This window comes from Manis javanica, chromosome 12 (assembly GCF_040802235.1).
Source record: "Manis javanica isolate MJ-LG chromosome 12, MJ_LKY, whole genome shotgun sequence".
In the NCBI taxonomy this organism is placed as follows: domain Eukaryota; kingdom Metazoa; phylum Chordata; class Mammalia; order Pholidota; family Manidae; genus Manis; species Manis javanica.
The window spans coordinates 15,250,241-15,277,990 of record NC_133167.1 but is presented as its reverse complement, the minus strand read 5'-3'; the positions used below and the strand labels follow the sequence as shown (position 1 = coordinate 15,277,990).

Below are 27,750 nucleotides of genomic sequence, written 5' to 3'. Positions count from 1 at the left end.
CTTTCAGGTCATTTGTTAATTTTTGATAGGAGTATGAGATTATGAAGTCAAACAGAAGATAGCTGCCAAAAGGCAGAGTGGCCAGCAGAGCTTTTGAAAGTATCACAGGCTTGGAAGACAAAAACTGGAGTTCAGTCCAGTGAGGCATCAAGTATTTGAGGGAATAAGATCATGGAAAATAAAGTAAGCCTGATGTTCTTTGTATTCAACATTAGACATTTGCAAATTCTTTATTTGAGTAGTGTCAGAGGTTAAGAAGCTAAGCAAAAAGCAACTGAAAAGGAGAAGAGAGATTTTGGCAATCTCACAGCACTGCGTAAACAAAAATTGGAATTCAGGACTGCCAAGGAAAAGATGTCCTAGAAACACTCCGGCCTTTCAGTGGAGCCCCTTGGCCAGCTTCACTCCAGGAACTGGAGATGAAAAGTAGACCAAGACTTAAAGAGCCTGCCAACTAGTGCTGACTCCACTATTCCCTCATTGGGTGGAGGTGACCTCCCCTTATTCAGCTGCAGGCTAGGGTGAATCCTCACAGAAGGAATAACATCATCTAAAATCTAAAATACTTTCCATAGACAATGCTTGACATTCATCAAAATTACTATGTATAACAATAAACAGCAAAAAAACCAAAAGACAAGTGAATTCGATACTAGGGTTTTCAGACCTTAAATAGATTTAATTAACAACTTCAAAAAAAATAGATGACAAAATGCAGATTTCAAGAGATCAAAGCTCTGTGTCCAATATTCAATAAAAAATACCCAGGTCTGCAAAGAGAGGAAAACATGACTGAAAATCAGGAAAACTGAACAATAAAAACAGGTGACTTAGAGTTACAAAGACATTACATAATTTTTAATATTTTCAAGGAAACTGAGAAAAAGATAGACAAAATAGATAAGAATTTCTACAGAGCAGTTGCACATAAAAATATTTGGTATTTCATATGAGATTATCTTCTTTAGAATGCGTACATCCTTTACTAGTCAAATAAAGTGGAGGCTTACTGCCTTTCTCCAATCAAGAACACAGTTGAGGGAAAGTTAAGACTGTCTACTTCCTGCTCTCCCCTGTTCTAGGTACATGGTTCTCCAGATCGTGTGACTAAGACCCAAGACACTCACAAGGGCCCAGGGCCTGTGTTCTGCACATTAATCTTCAACAGTTTGGGGATGAAGAACATTATGCTTGACTATTCAGGTATTTCCAACTTAGCTTCTTGATCTCCCATCTTACACAGCTTCAGAATTCAGCAAATGAGGGAAAAACTCACTATGTGTTGGAGGCTCTTAAAATCTCCATTTTTATCTTTTCACCTTTATGGAACTATAGAGAGTCCCATTTGTCTGTAATTTCCCAGTTGCCTTCTCAGGACTGATTCGGGATCTTCAGATTGTTGCCCATACCAAGAATCTGTAAATCCCCCTCAGAACAAAGCAGCTATATATGATAAACTCACATTTCCTCTTTCTGTTCTCTGGAATCTTAGCCCTTCTGTTTCCCATTGATTCAGCAGCTCTCTCTGATGCCTTTAAACAAATAAGTTTAAAAAAATTTTATGTAAGTTTTCGGTGATCTCAACAGGAGATTTGTCTCCTTCCAGCTACTCCTTTCTGCTCCATAAAACTAGCAGTGCCAAGTGATGGCAAGAGATGTCAAGCAACTGAGGATTTCATGCATTGCAACTGAGTGTAAATCAGTACAAGCATTTTGGGAAAATTGACATTAACATGTATATCCAATGATGTAACAATTCTACCCCAAGGATTATACTAACCCAAGAAATGCATCCATATGTTCACCAAAGGACCCTCAGAGTAGAAACCACTCAAATGTCCATCCCCAGCAGAATGGATCTATCAACTGTGCCACATTCATTCAAAAAGAAAACAAAGCCACAATCACGTACAACATGATGCATCTCACAGTGCTTGGCAAAAAGAAAAAAGCTTGACACAGTAACAGTTGAAATTTGAAAAACCACTGCAAACAGCAAAGCACCAAGCATATAAAGAATTATCACTTCACAGAACATTGCTAAAAACTCTAAAAATTGTCTAAGTTGGGAAATATAATAATATATTACTACACTCTGGGAATTTTATTCCTTATAAATTAAACTTCTAATATTCTATGAAGCTTCAGTGAAAATCCATACCCTGAGATCAAAAATAATAAAGGATGAAACAAAAATACACCATTTTTGAGATGTCTTTAATAGGAGGGATCAAGACAGTCCAATGCCACCACATGTTGATTTTTATTCCTCTAAATGATGAAAAGCTGCCGATGTGCTGGACATTCCACAGCTTTTATCTTCACTGCTCAAATGCATAGCCATACATTTCTGTTTGCCTTGGCCTGATATATTTCTCTTCTTTTTGTCACTTATGTTTGACACTGTCAAATTCTAATTTGGAGCTCTGTATCTTAAATCTGATATTTGTGGAGCTTAAGGAAAAATGTCGTGGGTGCATTGCGTGACTTGTCTCAACGTTTTGACAATGACGTGTACCTTTTCCAATGACCAAATGCAGCTGACCTCCTTCTGTGGTTAGGTTTCAAAGTATTGCAGTTTTACCCTACACAATATGGCTTTTCCAAAGGGAATATTTCAAGAAAGATCTGAGACAGAAAAACCTGGATTAAAGGTAAACAATGCCAGAGTTTACCAGCAGAAAAAGTTTCATATACAGGACTACCTATACTTGAACAAGCCTCATAAATAAAATAAATTATATATGAGGCTGGTTTTTGTCAAAAATACAAATCCTTACATTTGGAAATGTCAGCATGCTTAGTAAAAACAACTTGTCTAAACCTCAGTTGGGGCCGATTACACAGAAGAAGTTAAATATTTTTGCAGCCAGACACTGAACTTACTGCTTAACACATCTGGAATATCACTTCTTAGTCTAAACCATGCTGCTGATTTTTCTGAAAAGAATGTCTTCACTTTGAGTGATTTTGTTTCTTCATCTGGAACTTTAAAAAATATTGCTTTATTTTGATATAATTTCAAAATGACAGAAAAGTTGCAAGAATAGTGTATAGGACTTTCTATATACCCAGATTCCCCATACTTACCAATTATTTATAATAAACTTAATCCCTGTGTTTTACCATGTTCTCTCACTTTCATGACATGCATATGTGTATTTTTTTTTCTAAACCATTTGAGGATAAGTTAAAGATACCATGACCTTTCCCCTTCATCCCTAAATGCCTCTGTATTTCCTATGATCAAGAAGTTCATCAGTCCTTTCTGTCCTTCTTGACCTTGATATTTTTAAAGAGTAAAAGCCAATTATTTTGCAGAACATCCCTCAGTTTGGATTTTCTATTACCCCTTCATGAGTAGATTCAGGTTGTGTATCAGTAATGCAGCAACGTCACAGAAGTGATGCTGTGTTCTGTTCATCTCATCACGAGGAGCACGATGTTGACTTGCTGCTGATATTAAACTTTATCATTTGGTTAAAGTATCCAGGTTTCTCTTAAATTTTACCCGTTAGTTTTACCATCGATTGTTGGAGATTTTCTAATTTCACCATCCCTTCTCTATCGACTAATTGGCATTCTGATGTGAGAAAGGGCTTTTGCACTTCTCCCATGAACATATTCATTTATTAATTTATTTGGTTATTGTATATGGACTCATGATTCATATTTTAACCAATGGGCTTTAATGCACTTGCCTCATTATTTATGTTTATGCTCAAATTGTCCAAGATATGGCTATGCCCTCAAATTGGCTTCTGTGTGGTATCAGTGCATGCGTACATGCGTGTGTGTGTGTTTATATATTTCCACCATTCTTTGAGCACTTCCTCACTTCTGTGTCAAAAATAAGAGTCAAGCCTATTTTTCACAGTTCTTAAATGAGTCTTTTCTTAAAGGAGCCCTGGTTTCTTTTAGTGAGATGCAGCTCTTGTGATATGCCACTTCTCCTCGGCATCTACAGCAGACAGAGTTGGAAAAATATACAGATGTGCCACTGTATTTGTGTGCATAACCACATTTATATCTATAGGTATAAACAGCACACACTCATATTGATTCCTTCAAGTTTAATCTAATATCACAGGGTATATGTCTGGTCTTCTGTCCTTCTATATTTTTAACTCTCTGAGTGAATTTGCTTTTCCCTTTCCCTTTCTTTCTTGTTCCTCTGTTCTTTCTCTATCCTCCTCTCTTCCTTTCTTCCCAAACATATTTCGGTATCCATTGTAATATTTCAAAAGTTTGGAAATGTTAAGTAAGGAAACAGTCTCTTACCAGACACTGAAACTGTCAGCCCCTTGATCTTGGACTTCCCAACTTTCGGAACTATGAGAAATTAATCTCTGTTGTTTACAGCTGCCCGGTCTGCGGTATTGCTGTAACAGCCTGGGCGAGCCAGGATGCTTCCTTTCTTACCACAGGGCCTCTGCAGATACTGTCTTCCCTCAACATTGCATTTTTGGTTCCTGGCATGTAGTTGGAACTCAATAAACATCAGCCGGATGTTGCTTTTACAAATGAATTTAACATGCACGCTTGCCATGGCGCATGGTCGGAAGTCTACCTGGTTTGAATAGGTCTCACCAGCCAAACCTATAAATACTTCCCAATTAGAATTAACAGACTCCTTATTCTCTCTAGTGAAACTATCCCTGAGAAAATTTAAGTAGAGCCTGTTTTCATAAATACATACATGTCACAATAATAATGTGATTTAAAATAACCCATGGGAAATACCTGCCTTTAAAAGCTGCATCTTGAAGAATGGGGGTGGGGTGGATAGTGCCTGACTGCAAATGTAAGAATTTCTGCAGCAAATGCACTGTTCTGCTTTGGACTTATGGACACACATTGAATATGGTTTATACAAATGGAGACAATGTTTTAACTGACTTGAAATTAAATTGAAATGCTGCAGAAGTCATGCTTTCCCACAAATCTTACTGAAACTGCATTTGAGCTGCCCTTCTCCCTGCTTTCAATCTTTTGTTTTTCTCAATTAACCTTTTACACTGTCCCCAAAGACAATTCCGTGAAACACAGGGCTGAGTGTGTCACTCTTCTACTTCAAAATGAGGGCACCAGTTGCTGACAGAAAAAACACATTTTTTCCCTCAACTTATCTTTGTAGTCTCGATCTGAATCATCCATCCCCATAGCCTGATATTCCCATTCTACTGTTTGGCTAAGCTGACATGCGCTTTCCCTGCACCCCCTGCACTGAACCCCCTTGTGCCCTGGGCCAATGGCTGAAATAAATGTCATCCATTCTCCTTTTTTCCAGCACAATTCCACTAAGCCCTCAAGGCCCATTTGAGACAGCACTTTATCGGTGAAGCCTTCTTGACCTTCATCTACTATTGTAAGGAGAAATAACCACTCTCCTCCACATTCCTCTGGAACACTGTCGCTATCCACCTCCATGCCGCCATTTCTCCACTACAACATAAAGCTAAGGACAGGTGCCGTTTCATACATCCCGTTAGTTATGGGCACACCAAACCCCACTTAGTAAATGCTCAGTAAACATACACTGAAGAGAGGGAGGAAGGAAAGATGAAGGGAAATCAAGAAGGACTGTAAGATGAATGAATAGCTAAAGAAAAATCTTTAAAGAAAAATCACAGTTACCCAATCCAATACCATCATCTATGGGGTAGGGAGGAGAGCAGAGAATTGCTTGCTTTTGCTAATACATACTTAAAGGTAAACTAAAAGATGAGATAACTTAATGTTGATTAACTATGAATAAATACCTTCCTAACTAGAAGTAAGCAAGTAGAACAAGTTTTAAAACAAGGAGACGCGTTTGCCAAGCCCTGCAAATTACTCCAGCTTCACAATCCATTCCATAGCAGCACATAACCAAGGTTACACATCTAGGTGGAAAATAAAACTCCTTTCCCTCACCAAATGATTCCCAATATCCAGATGTTTGGCATGGAGATGGACAAAACATCTAGATGACAGATTGAATTTTTTTATCGGCCACTTACGAGTTTTGACACAACCGGTGATGTTAGAGTCTGGAGTTGTACATAAAGCCCTGCACTTATTTATCCTATCCTTTATATAGTAAGACATTACCAGGAAGCAAAGAATGCCAACATAGTTAAACAGAAGGAAATATAAACACGATTTCCTTTGAGCAGAGGATATTTGATGTCAGTTCTGATTACTAGTATGAGAATTTGTTAAGTTTCCACTGGGCAAGTGTAATAACAAAAGAGGCATTTTTTTTATTCCAAAGGCATACCTAACATGCTGGCTCAAGTCTAGGCCAGGCGTATCTCTTCAAACTGTTCATGGGCTGTGTAATTTTCAAGGATTGGTTTTATGTAACCAAAAAAAGTTTAAGATTCTAGAGATCTCATGGTAAATGTTATTCTCCAAAGGTGACTGCAATGCTATCCCCATTCCACATGTTTTTTATGCACTGTGACTCTGACATTCCTCTTAAAGAAGTGCAGGGGCCATGTCCCTGTCCTTGTATAAACGCAGCCTTGTGATTATGGCAGAAGTAAAGCTTTGTGACTCCTGAGTCTAGGTCATATGATGACACAGCCTGTGACTGGTTTTCTTGGGTGTCTGCCTCTTAAGACTCACCCACCATTGCATGAACAAATGCCAAACAGCCCACGGAGAGGCCGGCATGAAGAGAAATTGAGGCCGCCAGCCCCAAGTCCCAGCTGGCAGCCAGAACCGAGGTGCCTGCCTCAGTGAGTGAGCTGAAGGTAGATCCTTCAAGCTACCCTTGAGCTGCTGCAGTTGACGCTGCGTGGAGCAGAGACCACGTGTCTCTGCTAAGTCCCGCTCAGTTTGCAGACATATGTAATATCCGCAGGTATACATGCCAAGCAAATGGTTGTTGTTTTGGGGTGTTTGTTACATATCAACTGCTAGGAAAAAATTCTTCAGAGGAAACAGCTTTCATTCAATTTTCTACCTTCATACCATCAGAAACTACATTCTTTACTTAAATTGTGTGGTAGGTGGAATAACGGCTTCCCGAAAATGTCCATATCCTAACATCCAGAACCTGTGAATATTTTACCTTACTTTGGACTTTGCAAATAAGAAAACTTGACATGGGCGAGCACAAAGGTCCATATGAGTGAAAAGGAGGGCAGGAAGGAGAGAGTTCGAGGAGTTGAAGATGCCAGGCTGCTGGCTTCGGAGGTGGAAGAAGGGCCATGAGCCAAGGAATACAGGGGACTCCCAGAAGCTGAATAAGGAAATTAATTCTCTCTAGTGTTTCTAGAAAGAAGGAAGCCCTTGATTTTTAGCTCAGTGAGACTTATTTCAGATTTCTGACTCCCAGAGCTATAAAATAACGAATTTGTGCTTTTTAAGGTGATGAGTTTGTGGCAGTTTGTTGCAGTGGCAATAAAAACTGATGAATATATTTCTGCAGCATAATTCACAGTTCCCTCTGCTTCCATGAGTTGAAAATGGGATTATGATCAGCCCTATGCAAAGCCTCAACATAGGATTCATTATAATTAAATTAATATAATTAACTTTGGATAAGAAATGGCTTTGGGGATCAGAACATCCAAGACAGTAGGGGCTGGTGGTGATAGTGAGACCCAAAAAGGTTTAGTGGCTCTTCTAGAGTCAAGAAATGGTCAGTGGTTCAAAGCAGGGAGTGAAAATAGCTATATAACTCTAAGGCCAAGGGTTTTTATCATCAGATGCTTGTCTGTAATGTCCCTTTATTCTGGATTTTTGACATCTGAGGGTCTCTTTGTCTTAGTCCTGTGCTGTCCTACTGTTTATAGCTGAGCAATAGAAAAGCTCTATCCTGGAGTTCTGTCTAAGTTGCCTCCCATATAGGGCTACCAGTTTTCATTAAAATTTTAATGCTTTATCTCATATGTGTTTTCAAAGACTTACAAGTTGTCTTGTAAACATGAATAATATACTCAATAACATTAAGATATTAATTTTATAAAAATAACTTTACAAAATAAAAATAAAGAGAAGAATGACACTATTCTATATTTTTACAAATATCTTTAATGTTGAGCAAATAAAAGATGTGTTATGCATTCAAACTGTTGAGATATGTTGTTTTGGTTAAAGCATGAGCTGGAAGAAAATCCAGTTCCACACATCTGTATAGTTGAAAAATGAAGAGCTATTTTAATAGATTTTCACAAAATTATGGATAGTCTTGTTTTATACCACACCAAAACTCGACAAGTGATACCTTCTTAAAGATTAGTTGCAAAGTGAAATAACTGAGGTCCTATCAATGAATTTTTCATAGTCTTTTACATTAAATACATTGACTTGCCTTGTACTTTAAATGGATCTTTTACACAGCATATTTTATACTATTTATTGGTCGTTAGAGAAAATGCTGGTTCACTGAATAATGCAGATCTTCCAAGTGTTGACATATTTCACCATATATTATCAAAGAAAATCACATTCTTTAAAACCACCACTGATATCAATAAAAAAGATTTTGTCTTGGGAAGCTGTCAAGCTTACTGCTAGATAAAAGTTTTCCAAAATTTTAATGTTTGTTTGAAAGTTTGAATTTAACATTGATAACAGTTGTTTTCCTTGAAGAGACAAATTCATCCAATTCTGAACAAACATACTTTGTTTGTTAGTCATTCTTCCAAATAAAAATGGTGTTCCATGAAAAATGTGGTTAGCCCAGCTTGCAACTGAAACAATTGCATACATACTTTGTATGTACCTACCATCTCATTACAAGAATAGTAAAAGAGACATGGTCAAGAGTCTGATTTAACAAAATTAATCACTTTACTTTTAAATGCTTCATCAAGGATGTGCTTATGTGATATTGTTTTTCTTCATTTTTTTTCAACTGCTAACATATGGCACAGAAAAATGCAATGATTACTAGTATAGGCTGGTGCCACATACTTGAAACACCTACTAGATGCCAATATTTTTACTTAACATTGGGTTTGCACTATCCATGCAAATGTTAGAGGGAAAAGGGTCAATGAAATTTTAGTAGTATTATGAAGATAACTTGGACCAAACTGACCCCTGAGGGCCAGGGACCTACAGGGATCTGCAGACCATTATTTGAGAATGGCTGACCTAGAATCTTACAAACTATGTGATGAAAAAGTAGATTTTATTTAAAATACAATGAGCAGCTTTTCATGGGATTTTAGCCAGGGTGAGATGTGACTTGATTTGCATTTTTGAAAGATGACAGAAAGGTTTCTTAATTGAGGAAGTGTTTGGTGGAGCCATTTACAGAAAGGTGAGGAAGACTATAGAAATACGTGACCAAGGAAATATTAAGACTAGTTCAAGACATGTTACATCTGAATTGTCTATGAGATATCCAAATGGAAGAGCTTAGTAGGAAATTTTGTTTGTAAATCTGGAGCTTAGCTGTGCCTTCTAGCCCGGGTTTATACTTGGGGACACTGGGCTATGAAAAGAAAGGGAAATTTACCCTTATATGCTGATTGAAGATTTTCCAGTAAGCATGTACTTTTCTTTTTATAGCTTTGTGTTCATTAAAATGCACAATTTCATGGTTTTGTCTTATGTATACACTGGTGAAACCTTCACCACAATCAAAATGAGCTAATCAAGAAGTTTCCTTGTCCATTTTATAATCTATAGCTCCCTCTCCCCATTCCCCAAGCCACCCCTAACCTGCTAGTATATACTTTCATTCAAAAACAAAAATAATTTTAAAAATAAATAAAAATAATCAAACACCATTTTGCAGGAAAGTGAGGCTATGAGAAATGGTTTTCATTGAGTGATACAGCTTTTTAGAGACAAAAAATAGGTAGAATCCAATTGTTGACTTCCATCATTGGGACCTTTGCACTATACCAGGCTTCCTGTGCTCTTTGATCTACTGTCCTGATTATGTTCTTTTCTTACTTGACTCCTCTTAGAAAGTATCCTTTGAAAAAATATTTGGGAAAGAATTTATTCTTTTTAGGTTGGAGTCACTGCTTGAAATGTTAAGACACAGAGCCTTCAGTTCTGACAGCTACTGGAGGTTGCTTCAGAATAAGTTTATGAGGCTTGAAAAACACACCAAAGGTATTTCAATCTTCTCTTCTATCAAGAATCCCCCATCGTATTTCACTTTCTTTATCATAAAATAATCCAACAAACTTCACGTAAACCTGGAGTTTTCAAACCTGTCAGTCTTAGAGCAAAACACTATTTTTCAACAAGGAAAGAACTAATAAGCAGAACAGGATACCGAATTTCCATGTTACTGCAATCATATCACTTCACAAGTTGTCCGATGTTGGGTTCACCCAGAAGTACAGTCTGAATCAAAGATTTGAACATGAGTAGTTTATTATGTAGGTGATTCCAGGAGGCGCTGAGAGAGGATTGGGAAGTGAGGCAGGAAAAGGGCACTTGTCAATAACTGTAAATTATTAAGCAGGTTATCACTTTGGGCAATTGAGGCTCAGTCTTGCTGGGGAACTCAAGAAGACACTGTAGATTATACCTCAGAGACTGTCCATTTGAAGGGTGAGGAGGGTAGAGCATTTATCCTCTGATCCCATCAGTCACCGGCTGAGCTTATCTTCAGGGAGTATGAACTCCCTGGCATTTCCTGCCTACCCTTTCCACATGTGAGACCCTGAGAAAACCCTCACGTGATGAATCATGGGTATTTCAGCAGGAGTACTTTGGTGTGTGCTGGACTGTTATGTGGCAAGGAGATATGTGCAGGTTGCTGACTGTGCCCATTAAGTGAACTATAGAGTAGTTCATTTTGAAAGGGAACCTCAACTCTCAGGGAATCATGGGATTTTTATTCTTTTCGGTAATATCACTAATAAAGCTCTAAGCAAGTTACAACAGTAAACTTTAATCCTCCTGAGAATAGGATCCATATCTTCTTGCTCATTATTTTACTCTCCAAAGGTTTGATCATAAGTGCTCAATAAATATTTAACAGCGACTTTGCAATCAACTGACTGAAATACTTTTCTGTGGGCTACATTCAGAATAGCTATGAAATTGTGTGTTGCCTGGTGAGGAGCACATATTCTGGAATCAAACTGCTTACCTTGTAGCCCATCCTCCATCCCTGATTAACTATGTGACTTTGGCCAAGTCTCTTATTCTCTCTGATTTTTGTTTCTTTCATGTGTTACATGGATATAATAATAATTCCTATATAATTGTATTGTAAGGATTAAAGAAGATAATTTAGGGAAAACAATTATCATAATGCCTAATGCTTATTAAATGCACAAGACCTATTAATATCACTGATGACTTAAGAAATGGCCAGTAAGGTTGCCCAACATCTAAAGGGACCATATTATGGTTAATGAAATCAAACCAAACACATATGTATGGTTATTATAAAATGGTTGTGATCTTGTCTGAGGCAGACTTGTCAAAACTAATCATTTTCCAGTAAGAAGTAGACATAACTTTACCCTGATCTTTTCACTCCTTAACATTATGTTTTCAAATAGTTAACTTATTTGGGGAAGTAACCCTGTGTTTGAATTAGGTAGATATATCAACACAGACCATTTCAGTAAGACATTTTAAGGTAGGGTTTCTCCAACTTTACAAATAATAGATTATATTATATACCTAAATATTAACTGTGCAATCTCTTGGATTTTATTTGCAAAGTTTCCATTTCTATTAATGGCCCATTTATCTTAAAATTCAAGTCTAGATATACCTTTTCACTTTAAACTTCTTGTTAAATTTCTACTAGTTAAGAAGCAGTGTGCTCTATGCTTAAGGTGTCTTAGGTCATTTTTCTACCTGCACATACAATACTGAATGTATCACAGGAAGAGGGAATTTACTTTAGGAAGAATTTTCACAGCCATCCTCAGGAATACCTTGCCATAATAAATACTTTTTAGTATGTGGCACACAGCCTATGTACATTTCCTCTCCTTACATTACCAGTGGAAATGAAAAAGTGGCAAACTTTGTGAGTATACTTGAAAATTATCATAATTATAATTCCATCTTTATTTTATCTTAATCAGATAGTCTGTAATAATTTTGCTTTTGAGAAAAGCAGCAAAAGATTGTAGAAAGGTTACTTACAAAGGATAAGAAAATCTGAAGTCTGGCTTTAGCTTTACCTCCAAGCTTTTGATTAAGTAATATCATAGACGGTATTGATAATACTTTCATTCAATGATATAACTGTGTGCACCAGACCAGGAGTTTGGATACACTGGAAAAAAATCTAACTAAAGTCTGGGAATATGGATTTAGAAATGTCACCACCAGTGGATTATTATATGGACAGGCATCCAAAATAAGGTGAGCAGGGAAGATCTAAATAACATTCTTTGTATAAAGTCCAAGATCTGGGGTTTATATTCTAGCAAATAACATAGAAAGTCAGTGAAAATCCCACTTCTTAAGCAGGAGAAAGGAATCCAGGACTCCATCCAGCTTGGGAGCTGGGGTTCAGGGGAACAAACAAACCAAACAAGAAATGTGGACTGTGGCATTGCAAGGATGTGTCATCTGGAGATCCAGGTGGCAGAGGATGGAGATTTGTAATTGTATTGTAGATGATATTTTAATGAGGTGGGGTTACTTTGGGCAATTGAAATTTGAAATTGAAAAACCTTCTTGATAGCACTCCAGCAGCAAAACTGATCTCACAGACTGGGGGCAGATGGTGATAAGGAAGTGTGTATTAGTTACCTATTGCTGTGTAACAAATTCCCACAAAAATTTTAAGCTTAAAACAATTTACATTTATTATTCTACAGGCTCAAAACAATTTACATTTATTATTCTAAAAACCAGTGGGCTATAAATAGAGGCAAAAAGATGCTTTTGTTACTGGTGGAATGCTTTGTATTTCTCTGATTCTTGTTTTCTTGAAGGGAAGAATTCAGTTGAGAGACCAGATAGCAAGAAAAAGCAGCAGGAGCTTATTGGGGTAAAGCAAAAAATACGCCCTCAAGGCAGAAGAGCAGACCATCTAAAAACCAGAAGCAGCCTTGTTATTAGGGTTAGGCTGGCTTTTATTTTTTCGTAAGATGGCAGAAAGTCCTGCCCTGTGTCTTGCATCATGTGATTAAAAGGCTGATTGATGGCTGTAGGTTATATAACCATTTTCTGTGTGCAGGTACCTTACTCATGAGTACCTAAGCAAAGCCCACAGGGGGGCCAAGACCACAATGCTAATTAGATTTAGATGATATTTTAATGAAGTGCGGTTACTTTGGGCAAGATCTTTGGACCTTGCTCACGCCCTGTGATCTGGGAAGCCCCTATGGTCCTGGGCCTCTTGACAGTCTCAGCGTCCTTGACTGGGCCTCCTGTTAAATTAGGCATCGTTGACTTTCGAACTGGGAACTAAGGAGGTTTAAGGGTCAGCCAGGGAGGGGTCTTCCTTGGTGATGGGTTTGTGCCTTTCTCCTGCTTACGTCTAACTAGCTGCTTGCTCTAACGCTTTGAGTCTTCACAAGACTTCCGTCTAGGCGTAGCTCAGCACTGGGGTCTCATCGGAATGCTCAAAATGATCAGGACCTACTACCAGGCTCTATGGTATTGGCAAGTTTGGGCTCCTTTCTGGCTGTTGATGGGGAAGGCTGGGGTGGGGCACATTCAGAACCTGGAAGCTTACTTCCTCAAAACCAGAAAGGAAAAGTCTGCTGGCAAGACACGAGTCAAAATATTATGTAATCTATAAATGGAAATGTATCTCATCACCTTTACTGAATTCTGTCTATTAGGAGCGATCATAGGTCCAGCACACACTGAAGGAGGAAGGGGATTTCACAGGTCATGAATGCCAGGAGATGGAGATGATTAGGGCTCGTCTTAGAGTCTGTCCACCACAGGGAGCTGACACTTGATGGAGCATCTCCTATGGGAAAGTACAACACTGAGAACTGAACAACATGCATTTACTTAGAGGGTCAGCTCCTAAGTTGTGTGTGCTTTAGAGACGTGGAATCAGGAAGGATAACAAAGTAGCTGTAGCAAAAACGTTCCCCTTTCGTCACCTCAGTTTCTTCAGCTATAAGAAGACAGCATCTGGATTAATGGCTCATCTAGTTCTTTGGTTTCATTCTTTCGAGGGTTTCCATAAGCCTGTCGTTGAAACCTTTCCCAATTTCCAGACTCCTTTTTAATTGTGGAAACTGTCATGGTACCCAGTCTTTCATAAAGGGTCTGTTGGAGTGTGGTGGGGTCCTAAAGGATCGCTCCAGTCTACAAAATGCACCTCGGCACGCATACCCAGTGCATTTCTGAAAGCTAGAGAACAAGCCACACTTTTGTATACCAAATCATTTTCCATTAATGATAAAAATTTACTATGAAAATAAGCTTATCCTCAACAAATTAAAACTAAAAAGAAAGGAAAGATATAAGCAAGAAAGAAGGAGAAAGGTAGAAGGGTCCAGAGGTGAGGTGGAAGCAACTGACTTGTATTGAACACTAGTGTGTACCAGGCAGGATGCTCAGAGACCTTTGACCTTATAACTTTATTTTGAAATGTGACTGACTACTTCTTCAAAGCTTCTTTCATTTATTTCTTAGGCATTTCTTGTCTTTAAAAACTCTGGCCTCGTGTGTTCTCTGCATTTTCCCCAAATTTTCAGTTACCACCTCATATGATCCAACTACCTTCCTCATTCGCTGGAGATTAATTTTATAGAAAACATACCACATATGCCTTTGATAGTAAATTCAACATGTTCATATTTTTGTTCCCCTAAATAGAAGGAAATATGCCCTCCAAGGATCTTCATGATGACTGGGATTCAAGTGTAATCATGAAAACCAGCAAAGAATTTATTGGTTGCTGTCTATATGGTAATGCTGCTTGAGCTAGAACTGAAATTCAGGTGATGGACATGGTGGTTCTTGTCTTTCATGAATCAGTGAAGGTTCCAATTTGTGCTGGAACAGCCCTTCCTCACTGGATCAACAGCCTGGCTGGATTCAATCACAGTTTCTACCCTGGGTTTGATTCAGTAGCTCAGTATAGACATAGCTTCAGTCCATGGTCTTTTATTGCTCTAAGACCAGTTTTCAAATAAATAACTGGCTAAATGATTTCCAGATGCTAGAATAAAAACTATACAGATGCAAATATATTACATTTAATTTCAAGGCTGTTTAAGGTTTTTACAGTGCCTAGAGAAGACAACTATAAAAAATGCACATCACTTTAACAGAGCATACCTCATCAATTACTCTATTAACAATAACAATGTGGGAAATAAAGGGTGAAATTGAGTATAATAAGGCAATGAAGAAAATGAGCATAAACAAGAAGTGGAAATCACCGTGCAATGAATTAATAGTAACCATAGCTACCCGAGTACTGTTAAGGTCTTTCTTGAAAATATGATGGCTCTGGCCAGTGATCAATAGAGTCTGGGATTTTGAATTGCTTTTCTCATAATGAGAGGTTTTGGGACCTGTGCAACCATGTTTCTTTGACCTGTCCTCCTTATGACCCACAGTACACTTTCTCAAGATAGCTCTGTGGGGGGTAGTAGTCTTGCAGTAAGGAACCCTCCTGTCAATCAGTCCTAAAATAGTGGGTTCATTAGCAATACTCAGGCTGCATGTCAACACTCATGATCCTGGGCAAGAATGGATTGGGAATCCCAAAGGTCACATTGCTGGATGGAAAAGTGGACACACAGAAGGGGAGAAGTTGGGACACATATCTGTCCTTTTTACAGCTGGAATTGATATCCCATCAGAAATTTTCTACCCATTGGATTTAAAAATAAGCAAATCAACAATCAAATTAGGCAATGAAAGAAGGTCTCTACTTATACACTATCTCAGGGAAAAAATTAAAGGATGAGGTTCACAAAAATTAGACTGAAATTTGTTTTATAGAAGCCATGATCTTAAAATGGCATGATCTCAATTACATATAAGATTTTAAACTGTTAATTCATGGTGTTTTGGGGGAAGGGAGAGAGGAGAACTGTATCATTGAATGAGGCTATAAAAAATAGGACATTTAAAACTACTTCAATTTACTTTTATAGGAGAAAGCAGATCATAAAGAAGAGAAAAATAATCTGGCTTCATGTGAGCTCATTTGAGAAAGATAAGAATGCTGAGTCAGCTGTCTTTTTACAGTAATCCTTATAAAGTCATGAATAATAATGAAGTTCTGGTTTCTACCATGTCATCTGGCCAATACGCTAAAATAGTCATGAAGAGAGAAGGCCACAAGGTGTAGCGGAGTGGAAGAGAGTAGGATTTGCATTTCCTCTGAGCTGAAGCAGAGATGTCTCAAATGGTCGTGCCAATCTGACAGTGTGGAGGAGACACCTCTCTGGACATGCCTGAGGCAGGGGCAGCTAGGTAAGAAGGTGCTGCAGATGCCCTTTCATCCTGCAGGTGTTAAATTCCATGGATAATTAACACTTGTACTTTCTTTCTCATTGTGTTTCACGACTTCTGAATCTGGATGCTCCCTGTAAATCTGGCTTCAGATGACAATTTATGGTCTTGTTTTTTTAATCTAGTAAATTCCATTTAACCTCCATATCTACCTATGTTCTTCTCATTAAAGTCCAGAGACCAGTGAACCCTGCTTCAGTATCCAAAATAGGTTCCTGATGCTTCTGGTTCTGACTTCAACTTCCAGTCCTCAATTTGTCTAAAATGAGGCACCACGTACATCCCTGCAGACCTGATTTGTGAGTCAAATCAAGTTCTCCTGGATACAGTATGATCCCTGAAGAGTTCATTGATATGTGTGTCTTTGTGTTGTACATGCATATTTTCTAGCCAATGCTTGCTGTCCAGCCTTGCCCCAAATCTCCCCAGACTCCAGAAAAGTATTCAGCTGAGGGGGCTGCGGGGAAGCCATCAATGATGCATGGTGTAAAAATCACTGGGTAAGGAGTTAGAAGACCTGGGTTCTTCCAGAACCACAGATGCTACCGAATAGCTGTGTGACCTTGAGAAAGATTTACTCCTCTAGGTCAGACAACTCACTGACAAAATCAGCAAGTTACACTTAGTCATCAAGATGGCTCTAACTTCCAGTGGATTTTATCAAAGATCATTTAGCATTTTACTGTATTTAAGAACCTGTGTTTCCAACTTCTAACTGGATGGATTTAGAGTGACAGGAACTTAATTTGTAAGAGAATCTTGACATCTTTGTAGTTTCTCTCCCTAACTTAGCTCCCACCACAAACTTTTCTTAATGAAATATCAATGGTTGCTTCTCACTTCCATGAAAAAAAAACCCTCCCAGAGGATTTCTGTCTGTGCACTCAGATTTACTACACTGCAAATAGTAGGATCAAACTGCAGTTATCCAAACTTGTGTCACCATCATTGTGCATCCAGCCAGAGGTCTCCCATGGGCTGCTGGATGAAATGCTGAATGGTAACCAAAGTAACAAAGCAGCATCTCACTTTCTGTTCTCCTGACTGCATCTTGGTATCTAATGACAAGAGATACCCAGAAGCTACAGTTGAGTTAAGAACAAGCATTACAAAAGTGACAATCCAGCAAGCTAGGATGCTCATATCCTAAACTCTACATTCAGATTCTTTTCTCTCTAGGCAGCATTCAAACTGAAGTTGTATGTCTCCTATCCTTACAAAATTTATGTCACCACAAGGCTTTGCTAAAACTGAAACTGTATCTCAGTAAACAGAATGGACCTTGGGTGAAGTCTGTCTTCTGCTTCTTTGTACCTTCCACTCCTTTGCACTTTGATCCTGAAAGGGGTTCTTCCTTCATCCTCCTGGGGAGCAGAGCATCTTCACTGTCTCTCATGTCCTAAGAAGGGAGAGTAACTAGGAATACAACAGCCCTGAACTTGGAATACTTTTAATGGCTAGTCTTTTTTGATTATATATAGCTCATCAATAAAGTGATTAGAGAAATGACTGGTTCTGACTGTTGTAACTGGCCTTTTGTCACAGTTACAGCCAGAGCTATCCAAGGTCTAGGGAAGGTGGTAGGAGCTGTAGTGAATGGGTATCTCTCAGTTGCAGTGGCAATACACATACACAGCAGTGGCTCAGGTGAGACATGAGTTGGGGCAGGTCACCTGACACACAGGTAAACCATTGTTATGAGAATTGGATCAGAGTGGCATCAGTGAGAGTTTAAATGAGGCTGCCACTGACATGAAAACAGAGACTGGGATCAGGAAAATGGGCTTCCAGCCACATCTCAAGCACTGATTAACTCCTTGGCTTTAGGAAACAAATTGCATCTTTCTGAATCTGTTTCCTCATCTATAAATTAATTAATTCAGTTATTTATCCAACAGAAAGATCCTACTTAATTTTTGTTTTAAAAAGTAAGTCGTTTGTATTTTTCAGGTAAAGGAAAGAACAAGAGAAAAGAAATGTGGAAATCTGAAAGTATGCAGCAACTTAAAAGACCAGAAAATCCTTCAGTATGACCAAATTTCATGAGCTTAAAAGTGAGGCAGATGAAGCTGAAACTATTTGTTGAGACAATTGTGGAGAACGCTTCATGTCATATCGGGACATCAGAGCCGTGTAGTGTAGCAATGGAGATACAATGACTGTTTGTAAGTAGGAAAATGCCATGATCAGGTATATGGCTTGCTTTATTGTTTGGAGCATGAATAGTACCATATCTCTGTTTAATATTGAAGTTAATTACTTAAGCCTTAATGGAGTCAGGTTAGGAACGTACCTTCATCTACAATTTTGTTTTTTAAGTGAAGAGGATAGAGAAAGTGCAGGTTTCTGTCCAAGTTATAGCTGCCTTATCTGTCTTTATGCTTGGACAAGATGCTCTATGCTATCATTAGCCTGGGCTTTAAAAATTCAATTATTTTTATTCATTTACACAGTCACTGTCCAAGATGTCCAAGAAAAGTTGTACCAGAGCAAGTCTTGGTGTCTACACTAGATTCACAAATTCCCTTTGACCTCCATATTCTGTCTTCTGATTCTAAAGTCTCCCCACATCTTCATTCCAGGTCCATACCTATCTCCTATTACAGAAAGGAAGACACTTTTTGTGTAGAAATATCACACTGTGCTTCCACTGTACTTTAGGTAACAGCCTGGAGCAATTTCTCAAAGTGAGAACAAATTGCACAAAAATTACATGGGGTGGGGGGTGACTAATCAAAGAAATATATATTTCTTAGATTACTAAGTTCTCCCTGGACCTAGTAAATGGAACTGAAGTTGGGCTGAAAATATGCATTTTCAACACATTCTTCAAAATATTTTTATGCCCAGTAGTGTGAGAACAATTCACAGAGCTGTTGAGGACAGATAGACTGGAAGGAAACCAGAAGTTACCAATTAAAGGTCGCTGCAATCATACAGGCAAGCAGTGAGGGGGGCTGTCCCTATGACAGGGATTGTGGTAAAGGGGTGGGGGCAGCTTGAGAGTCATTTCAGATACAGATTTCAAAGGTGAATTTCACCTATCTGTAGTATTCAGATTGGAATCAGGTTGAGCCAGCTTATGAGAGGGTGTGGAATCACCACTCTTAGGCATGGTTCTCCCGCCAATCGCACTCAGCTTTGCTTGCTGACAGGGCTCACTGCCCCTGCATCCCGCTGATTCAACATTTCTGCGGAAAGGGGACTTGGAAGCAGTTTTGGTCACACTTTTGGTCATGCTTCTGATACTTTATTTTAGTCTTATATGCACGAACACAAGCAACTGGAATGCACAAATCAGGCATCGAGGTGGAAGGATGTTAGATGCACCCTGAGAGGGGGTAACCAGCAAGGGCAAGCAGGCTGCTGTCCACTTGAGATCTGAACACACATTGTGAAATGCATTCTGTTACCACGTGCTGGGTCCTGCCTGCAGCTTCCTGAAAACTCCGAAACCCTAAGTGCATTGTCATGAGCCTTCTTGGGCTTTTAAATAGTCAGTCTAAAGCCACCTGAGTACATAAGGGATCACCAAGGATGAGGACATGAAAGAACAGAGAACCAAGTGCCATGCATGAAGGCAGTAATCCCCAAATTCTGTTTTAAAGAACATTTCAAATGTCAGCAAGTTTGTCTCAGCAGCAAAAACAATTAGGTGGTCAAATTTATTTAGAAAATATGGGCTTGAACAATATTAACCAACTTTCTTTACTGCACATCTCCCTACAGCCTCTATAGGATGGTGGGCACAGAAGCCACAGTGTAATAATTAAGAACACACACCATGGAGCAGGAATGCTGAGGTTCACCTCCTAGTTTGGCAACTTATAAGGGTATCAGTCCTCTTTGTTTTTCAGTTTTCTTGCTGTAAAAGGTAATAATCATATTTGCCTCAGAGAGTTGCCAAGAGAATTAAATGAAATAATGAATGGAAGGGCTTAGGGCAATGCTTGGCACACGGTAAATTCTCAATAAAGCAAGCTTAAAAAATGAGAGGGCAAATAGCATTTTGTGAACTTGACCTAGGATGATCTAGGGAATGGAATTAGGGAACATGTATTCATGGAAGAATATTCTGTAGGACAAAATTTAGGAAATACTAATACTTAGGGAATGAATGGAGTGGAAAAAGAAATAGATACTGAGAAGTGATTAGAGAACTTGAAGAACTAGGGCTTGAACTGCTCACCCACTACTGTCCTTCGGTTCTGTTTCAAAATTCAGTGACTTCAGGCAACCAATGTTGAAGTCCCAAGACGGAAATAGGGTTTTGGTCCAGAAATCAACAGTGTGATAGTCAATATCATCCGTGGTTTATTTTACTCCTTTGTAGTTTCATGATCCTTAGAGACAACTCATCCACACATTAGGCTTACTGGATGATGAACCTTATCCCTGAATGCGAGATTTGGAATCTATGTCAGAATCAATGTCATGTTTCCCCAGATTCACTTGGCTCCATTCGGAGCCCTCAGCCATTTGTTCACGGACAGGCCTGGCCCCCACTCCCAACATTTCATCTCAGTACCTCTGGTTGTCTCAGCTTCTTCAATGATGAGGTGCAGGCGTTGACATGACCCCCACCACACCTGCTGAGGCAAAAAAACCTCAGCAACTCCAGTGTCTGTTTTGGACTTTGAAGGCTCTGGACATGGGATCTTGCTTCCTTAGAGACTATCAGGAGGGTCCACAGATGACAGCAAATTAGGAGATCAAAGGCAGTGAGGTGAGCATTGACCAGTGAGCAACAGGCCATGACAAGGAGATCTCAGCTACCTTCCTGCCTGCCTTCCATGAGGAGCTCTCCCTGGGGGAATTGATTCCGTATGGTTTGTCTAGAGATTGGCTGTATACTCTTTCAGTTGTGACCATCTTAATAACACACCATCTTATATGTGCTTTCTGTGTTTTCCTAGCTCACTCACCTTTTCCACTCACTTCCCCTGCCCTAGGATTGCATGGAAGTTGTGCCTCAGGCTCAGATCTTTAGGGAACCCAAGCTAAAGTAGATTCCATATCAAAAAGGATGACTGTATTTTTTGCTATTATTTAAACTCTGTAGATCTGACCATATTTCTTAGAGTCTTGGAATTTGGTTAGGGAGAAAAAGCCTCATTTTAACCTCCATTAATAGATATTTCACTTCTAGAGAACTTCCTGATTTCTGTGTCAGGGACTAGGAGTTGAACAAGATTGAGATTCTGAAAATCTAAAGTTTTTCTCTTTGCTAAGAACATAAGAAAAGAAAATAATGTCCATTCCTCTCTCTATGTTTAACATTGGGCATAGTGCCTTGACTGCTGCAAGTGTTAAATACATGCTTATTGAATAATTTTTCTTGTAGGTATCTCTTTAAACAATTTGGATAATGGGATAAAAATGTGTTGATAAATTTATTTTGCATAATAATAAAGCTATAACTCTTGGGTCAATTGCTCACAAACTATGATCTAAGGGCCACCGGCTAATACAAAGTCAATTCATTGCTTGGATAAGGACTTGATAGGTTTCACAGTAAACCAGATTGTCAGGTAATACTGCCTATAGGAAACCTGACATTAAAAAGCATGATGCCGGTTAAATATCAGCCTTTCTTTCCTTACTGCAAAGCCTATTGAGGGAAACAAACTGTGACAAAACAATCTTTTAACGAATAATGAACATGGGTATACACAATTATTGCCATCTCAGGATGTCTTCAATGCAGGTAGAGTTCAGTTAATTTATTTATGTGAGGCAGTAGTTGGCAACCCTGTCTACAGTTCAGGATCACAGGTGTGCAGATGTGGGGGAAAGATTTTAAAAAGTAATCCCAGGGTCCTAATCTCAAAGATTCTAATTTCATTTGTTATAATTATATTGAATAACTTGCTTATGTCATGTTTCACAGAATATTTGTAGGCCAGTAGACATTTTCTGTGAAAAAAAGATTAAGATATTTGAATTAGAGACTATCCGAGAGAATTTTAATAGAAAAGCTGGTAAAACGAACATGAGAATATTTAGGATTACCTAGTGGGTGGTTTGGAAACAACACTTTCAGTTTTAAAAGCAGGGCCAATGATGAAAAATGGGAGGCAGAGGTATAAAAACAGACTCTGTACCTTTTTTTGCCAAAGGCAGTTGAGGGAATCGGTGTTCATGATAATTGGCCCTCAAAGAAGAGAAATGATGGTGGTGACGGCGATAACGATGACAATAGATACAATGCGAACAGTTAATAAGTATGGAGGCCCCATTATATATTGGGAACTGGATTGTTTCTCATTCAATGCTCACAAGAATTTTAGGAAGTAGATACCAAATGAGAATATCTAGTTTCCAATATATAGTAGTCATTGTAACCTGTTTCATCTTCCTTCTATAAAGCATTTGTGATACTTGGACCTTTAACTTTTGAAACCAAGAGTCATCAAGATGAAAAAGTAACGGACTTCCCTGGGGAATTAAAAGCTGGTCCCACTATAAAAATTATTTTCCAAACTACAGTTCCTTGATGTCCCAGGCATGACTGGACGACATACACACACACACACACACCCCTCTCCTGTGAAGTGTTGAAATGGTTATTTATGAAGTCCTTAGGAAGAAGCCAAGAGCACCTTTCAAAAGTCAAAGAATTTTTGTCTAGTTGCCTGGATTCCAGGTGTTCTCAAAATAAGGATGGTTAGTTATACCAAGCATGCAAGGCGTTGGCCCAATATCACGTGCAACCTCATGGTCAACCAGAACACTTGAAATGAGGTTTAAGTCCAGATGTTAAGGACAATGGCCAGAATGATTCAGTCCTGATCCTCTTTATTCCCAGGACAAAAGTTATAGAAAACTATGACCCCCACGTCCTATAACTCTATCCTGGTAGTATTTTGAATTCAGGAAGAGTCATTTTGACGTATGTCTAATTACTAATCTCTTTGCGTAGTTGTCATAGTAGTTAAAAATTCTGATTTTTTTTTCTGAAAAAAAATTGTGCAAAGGAAGAAAGGCCTGAAATTCCTTCGTTTTGCCCCTGAATAATATAGACCTTCCACACAATCCATTTAGGAAATCTTTTTTAATTTTCTCACTTACCATTTTTGAATAATATAAAACAAAATCTGTGCTCAGTTTCTGCCAAGACAACGTGCTGAGGGCTTCCAGGGGTCCCTGGGAATCATTACTTTGTTTTGGTTTGCTTGGGTTCAGTCCCCTTGAGATGGCCCTTGAGTTTCAGGTTCATTTAAACTGCTGAGTTGAGCCTGGTTTCCATCTGCAACCATAAAATTGCTTTGAATTTCTCCAAACTCAGCCCAGGTTTGCTGAAATCTCATCTAAGAGTTGGCTAGGGTTCACTGAGAGGTTTGCAGATCTGTTTGATTATTTAGCTGTTCAGAACCCCAATTTCCAAATTGCCAGGTGAGAACTTTACCTGGTTGGAAATTCTTTCATCTGGAGGCACTTGCTTGCTACTCAAGCCCAACTCTAAAGGCTGCTTTTCTTTCTAATTTTTATTTTTATTTTTTAGTTGTTAAGGTATTTGAAAGAAGAATACATGTCTCCAAATCTCAAAATTCCTCTTTAATTTTTCTCCTAATGAACAGTAAAATCATTCACTCATTAAACCTTTGTGGAATATAGCGTGTGCCTCTATTTCCTGTTAGGGGGTCCTTTTTCTTTGGGATTTACAGAGATATGTTTTCCAGTTGACTCATGTGAATGAAAATTTAGCAGATGTAAATGAACTTGAAAATGTTCTGATTTCAAAATAAATTAGAGACTAAATAGCATGTGGAAGCCATAGTGCATGTAGAAGCATATGTGTGCCAGTGTGAGTGGATGAATGTAGTTTTACAATTGAAGGTGCAAGAGTAGAAAACAGAATGCACTTTTGCGTTATGGAGGGACATATGGGGCAGTTTCTAGTGAAGTGGAATGTCATAGATGGAAAAAGTTGAGTTCCAATACTTCGGAGGATTTCATACAATTAGCAGATCTGGATTTGATCTCAGAACTCCATGAATTCTCAACCCCTATCAGCCTCCACCACCTATAAGGGTGGAAAACGGGTAAAATTCTGACCATTTAAATGAGCATAAGATCCTTGTCTCATGGGGATATTTTATCCTAATGATTCTATTACCATCCCATAGAGTAAAGGGGTGCAAATGTGCTAACGTGCTGTTAATTAGAATCATCCAGGAGCACAGATGTGCACAAGCACATCTCCAGAGATTTGGCTTCAGCTGGTCTGACGTGGGCCAGGCATCATCAGTATTTTTAGAAGATCTCTAGGAAAGTTTAATAAACAGTCAGTATTAAGAACCACTGCCATACACAGAAGCTCTACTCCATTGGGCAGGGGTGGGGTAAGAATAAGGAGTCTGTCCTATTAGGATTTCAAAGCAAATGAAATCTACTAAATAGAACTTTTTAGAATTAGCTGAAGAGTTTCTGATACTAATTTAATGGAAATACACAAGAAAGTAAAAGACAGGAATCAACATACAATAGGTCATTTTTTTCCTCAGAATATTTAACCTGCGAACATTATAATTACTGTTTGTGATGTTTAAAAACACATTTATTGTCACTGGAAAACAACCCTTAGAAAATCAAAACCCAGATACATATGAATAGCTAAAATGAATATCCATGAATAGCTAAAATGATGTCTGTGTTCATATAAATTTTACCTCTTTAGAAATAATTAAAAACCTCTTGCTGAGGATTCTTTACAGCCTGTCAAGCTACAGTGCATCCAACTGCCCAGCTCTCTTTCATTGTCTCTGATCCAGAGTAAGGCTATAACGCTCTGCTGAGAACAAAATGTTTTCTTTCTTCCTTAGGCTTAAGAATGAAAGTCATGGTTTCAGTATTTGAAAAATCCAAAATTCAAGCTGAACATGGATTTTAGTTACACTGCCATTTCTGATCGAAAATGCTTTATTGCCACTGATTCAAAGCCACAAACATGCTTTGAATCCAATTCAATATATTTCTTATTTGTTTCTGATTTTCTTTCCTTCCTTTTAATTATTATTAGAAGGTATAAATTTCCAGAAAAGCTTGGCCCTGACAAGGCTCCATTATTTGCACATGACAAGGTTTATCAAAAACAGTTGGATTTTTCTAAGAAGCCTTTTATGTTTCCTCCATAAAATATAAATAAATGAAAAGGATTAGGCTGAGGAAACAGAGTATAATTCATCACCAATGTGAAACACAGTTAAGCGGTTGCAAATGGGTAAACTGGAGAACTTGGCGATACTGCTGCAGGCAAGAAACCCCCTTGCCAGTGGCAGCAAGACATCTTCAGCTCTACGAAAAGAGCAGGGCCCGTTTTGTGGTTTGTGATGTCATCTTTTGTTTTTTACTGTTTACTATATATGCCTAAAGCTGGTTTTGACTCTTGAGAATCTATCATACTCCAACATTGACTCAAATCTGTTCTAAAAGCTCCTTTCTCCCCCTCTCCTTCCCACCCCCAAATAAACAGAAAGATAAAGCAACACAAAAAACATACAAACATTGACCATTCCAGAGGCAGCGGCTCTTTATAGCATAAAACTCCACGTTTAACAAATTTTACATTTCAAAACCAACAATTAGTAATTTAAGAAAACAGTCACTTATTTTGGCGTAGAAATGCTATTTCTCTCTACACAGACAAAATCAAATATTTTAGCTAGCTGTACCTAAACCATAGTAAAACTACTTTGGTTTATGTATCTGTCTCTAATTTTGTCTGCCCTGCTCACCAGGCAGCCTCATTCTTGGCGAAATAGAAATTCATGGCACAATTTCCCCCTAAAATCTGTCTGAACTTTCAGAAATAAGAGACGTTTCAAGTCCCATATTCTTTCCCTGAACTTTCATTCCTACCTAATAATAATAGAGTGCTTTATAGTATATAAATCACATTTCTGTTTAAAAGTGACCTTCTCCATGACCTTTTTGTCTCTGCCTGTCAGCACGTATTCTTCTAGTAATAATAAGCTCTAGCCAGGAACGAGTACTCAAAATTAGACTGATTCGAGGAACCGCCCTTTTGAAGGCTGGGATATAGCTCATTTTGAAGTTAAAGAACTTAACGGTTTTCTCCAAAGCAGACCTGAACAGGATATGTCATTTTAGAAAGAAAAGTTTATTGATAGTTTTGAAAAGGAGAAAAAAAGACTATGTCAATAGGTTTTCAGTTTGCCGTTCCTCTGAAATTGATAATCCAAGTAAATTTGGATCATTTTCTATTAAAACCAGATTGGAAATTTATTATTTAAAAAAAAAATTCTAGCCCAGTTATTAGAAGCCATAAGAAATTAGAACCTTAGTCTCCTGTCTTGTTAACCTGGAATTCTTTTGATGGCAGAATTCTTCAAAATTTAAACTACTTTACCATAATGATTCATTTTAGCAGAACACATTATATAGTGAACTGGCTGGCACTTCCCACCTCTTATTAGCACTCAATTACATTGGAGAGCTTTAGTACAAACACCATAGGCACACAATTTTCTAATTTTAATATTTTTCCCAATAAAATGGTCCTGCTTAATAGCTGTGAAACTATATTATTTATTTAGAGAATAGGAACATAAAATTGAATTCTAGAAGCTAGGCCCCAGAAGCATTTGAAACTGACTAGCTGATAATAGGTGGAGAGACATATTTTTTTCCCTTTCAAGTAAATGATTTCATTTTAAGCCACTGGTACAAATTGTACAGGAATTTTATTTCAGAGTGAATCATAATGAAAAAGCAGTTTTCTTCCATAAGGTCAATGATATTTCAAATTATTCTATGTTCAAAATTGGCTTTTACCTATGAGTTAACTGCTAGTACCTAAATATACTGTTAGGCATGGGAGACCAGGTATGCAGAGGCCTGAAGCATAAACGACTTCCGTACTACTGGAGCTCTTTCCAACAGCCCTGTTAAGGAAGACATGAAGGAGGAGCAGGGGTTGCTTCGAAGATCATAGAACCATGAAATGTCAGTCTTGAAGATCAGCCACAGTAACATTCGCAAGCTTGTTCCAGGGGATGCAAATAGACCGACCACAGGGCAGGGGAACACGGGTCAGAGATCTGGAGATATCCAACATGCTGTGACCTCTTTTGGATGTTCGCCTTTCACACTAACGGTAATGGACACTGAGATGTTTCAAAGAAAAACAGCCAACTTACACATACTGAATTCAGTATTCTCTCCACTTAATTGAATGTGAAAACCTTTGTACATCATGAACCCTCACGGCTTTTCATTATAGTAACACTTAAATTCTTAGGAACAGTGTTGTGTGGGACACTAATTAAAACTCATCATTTTAAGAATAATAAAATCAAGTCCAGAAAAATAATATGCCACCTCAGGATCTCATAGGGAGCAGTCCTAAAA

The 27,750-nt window shown here is 38.3% G+C and overlaps 1 protein-coding gene across 18 annotated transcripts in view; it reads left to right on the top strand.

The window, feature by feature from the left end:
• The window catches only part of LOC118972023 (uncharacterized), a 501,400-nt gene extending 498,288 nt beyond the window's left edge, over positions 1 to 3,112 (top strand). For all 18 annotated transcript variants that reach the window (XR_012123513.1, XR_012123511.1, XR_012123512.1 and 15 more), the window contains one exon: positions 8 to 3,112. Coding sequence is in view for 1 of the 18 variants with exons in the window: in XM_073218065.1 (XP_073074166.1) it covers positions 8 to 45 (38 nt within the window). In the remaining 17 variants the exon portion in view is untranslated. The remainder of the gene's footprint in view (positions 1 to 7) is intronic.
• Positions 3,113 to 27,750: the final 24,638 nt, after the last annotated feature.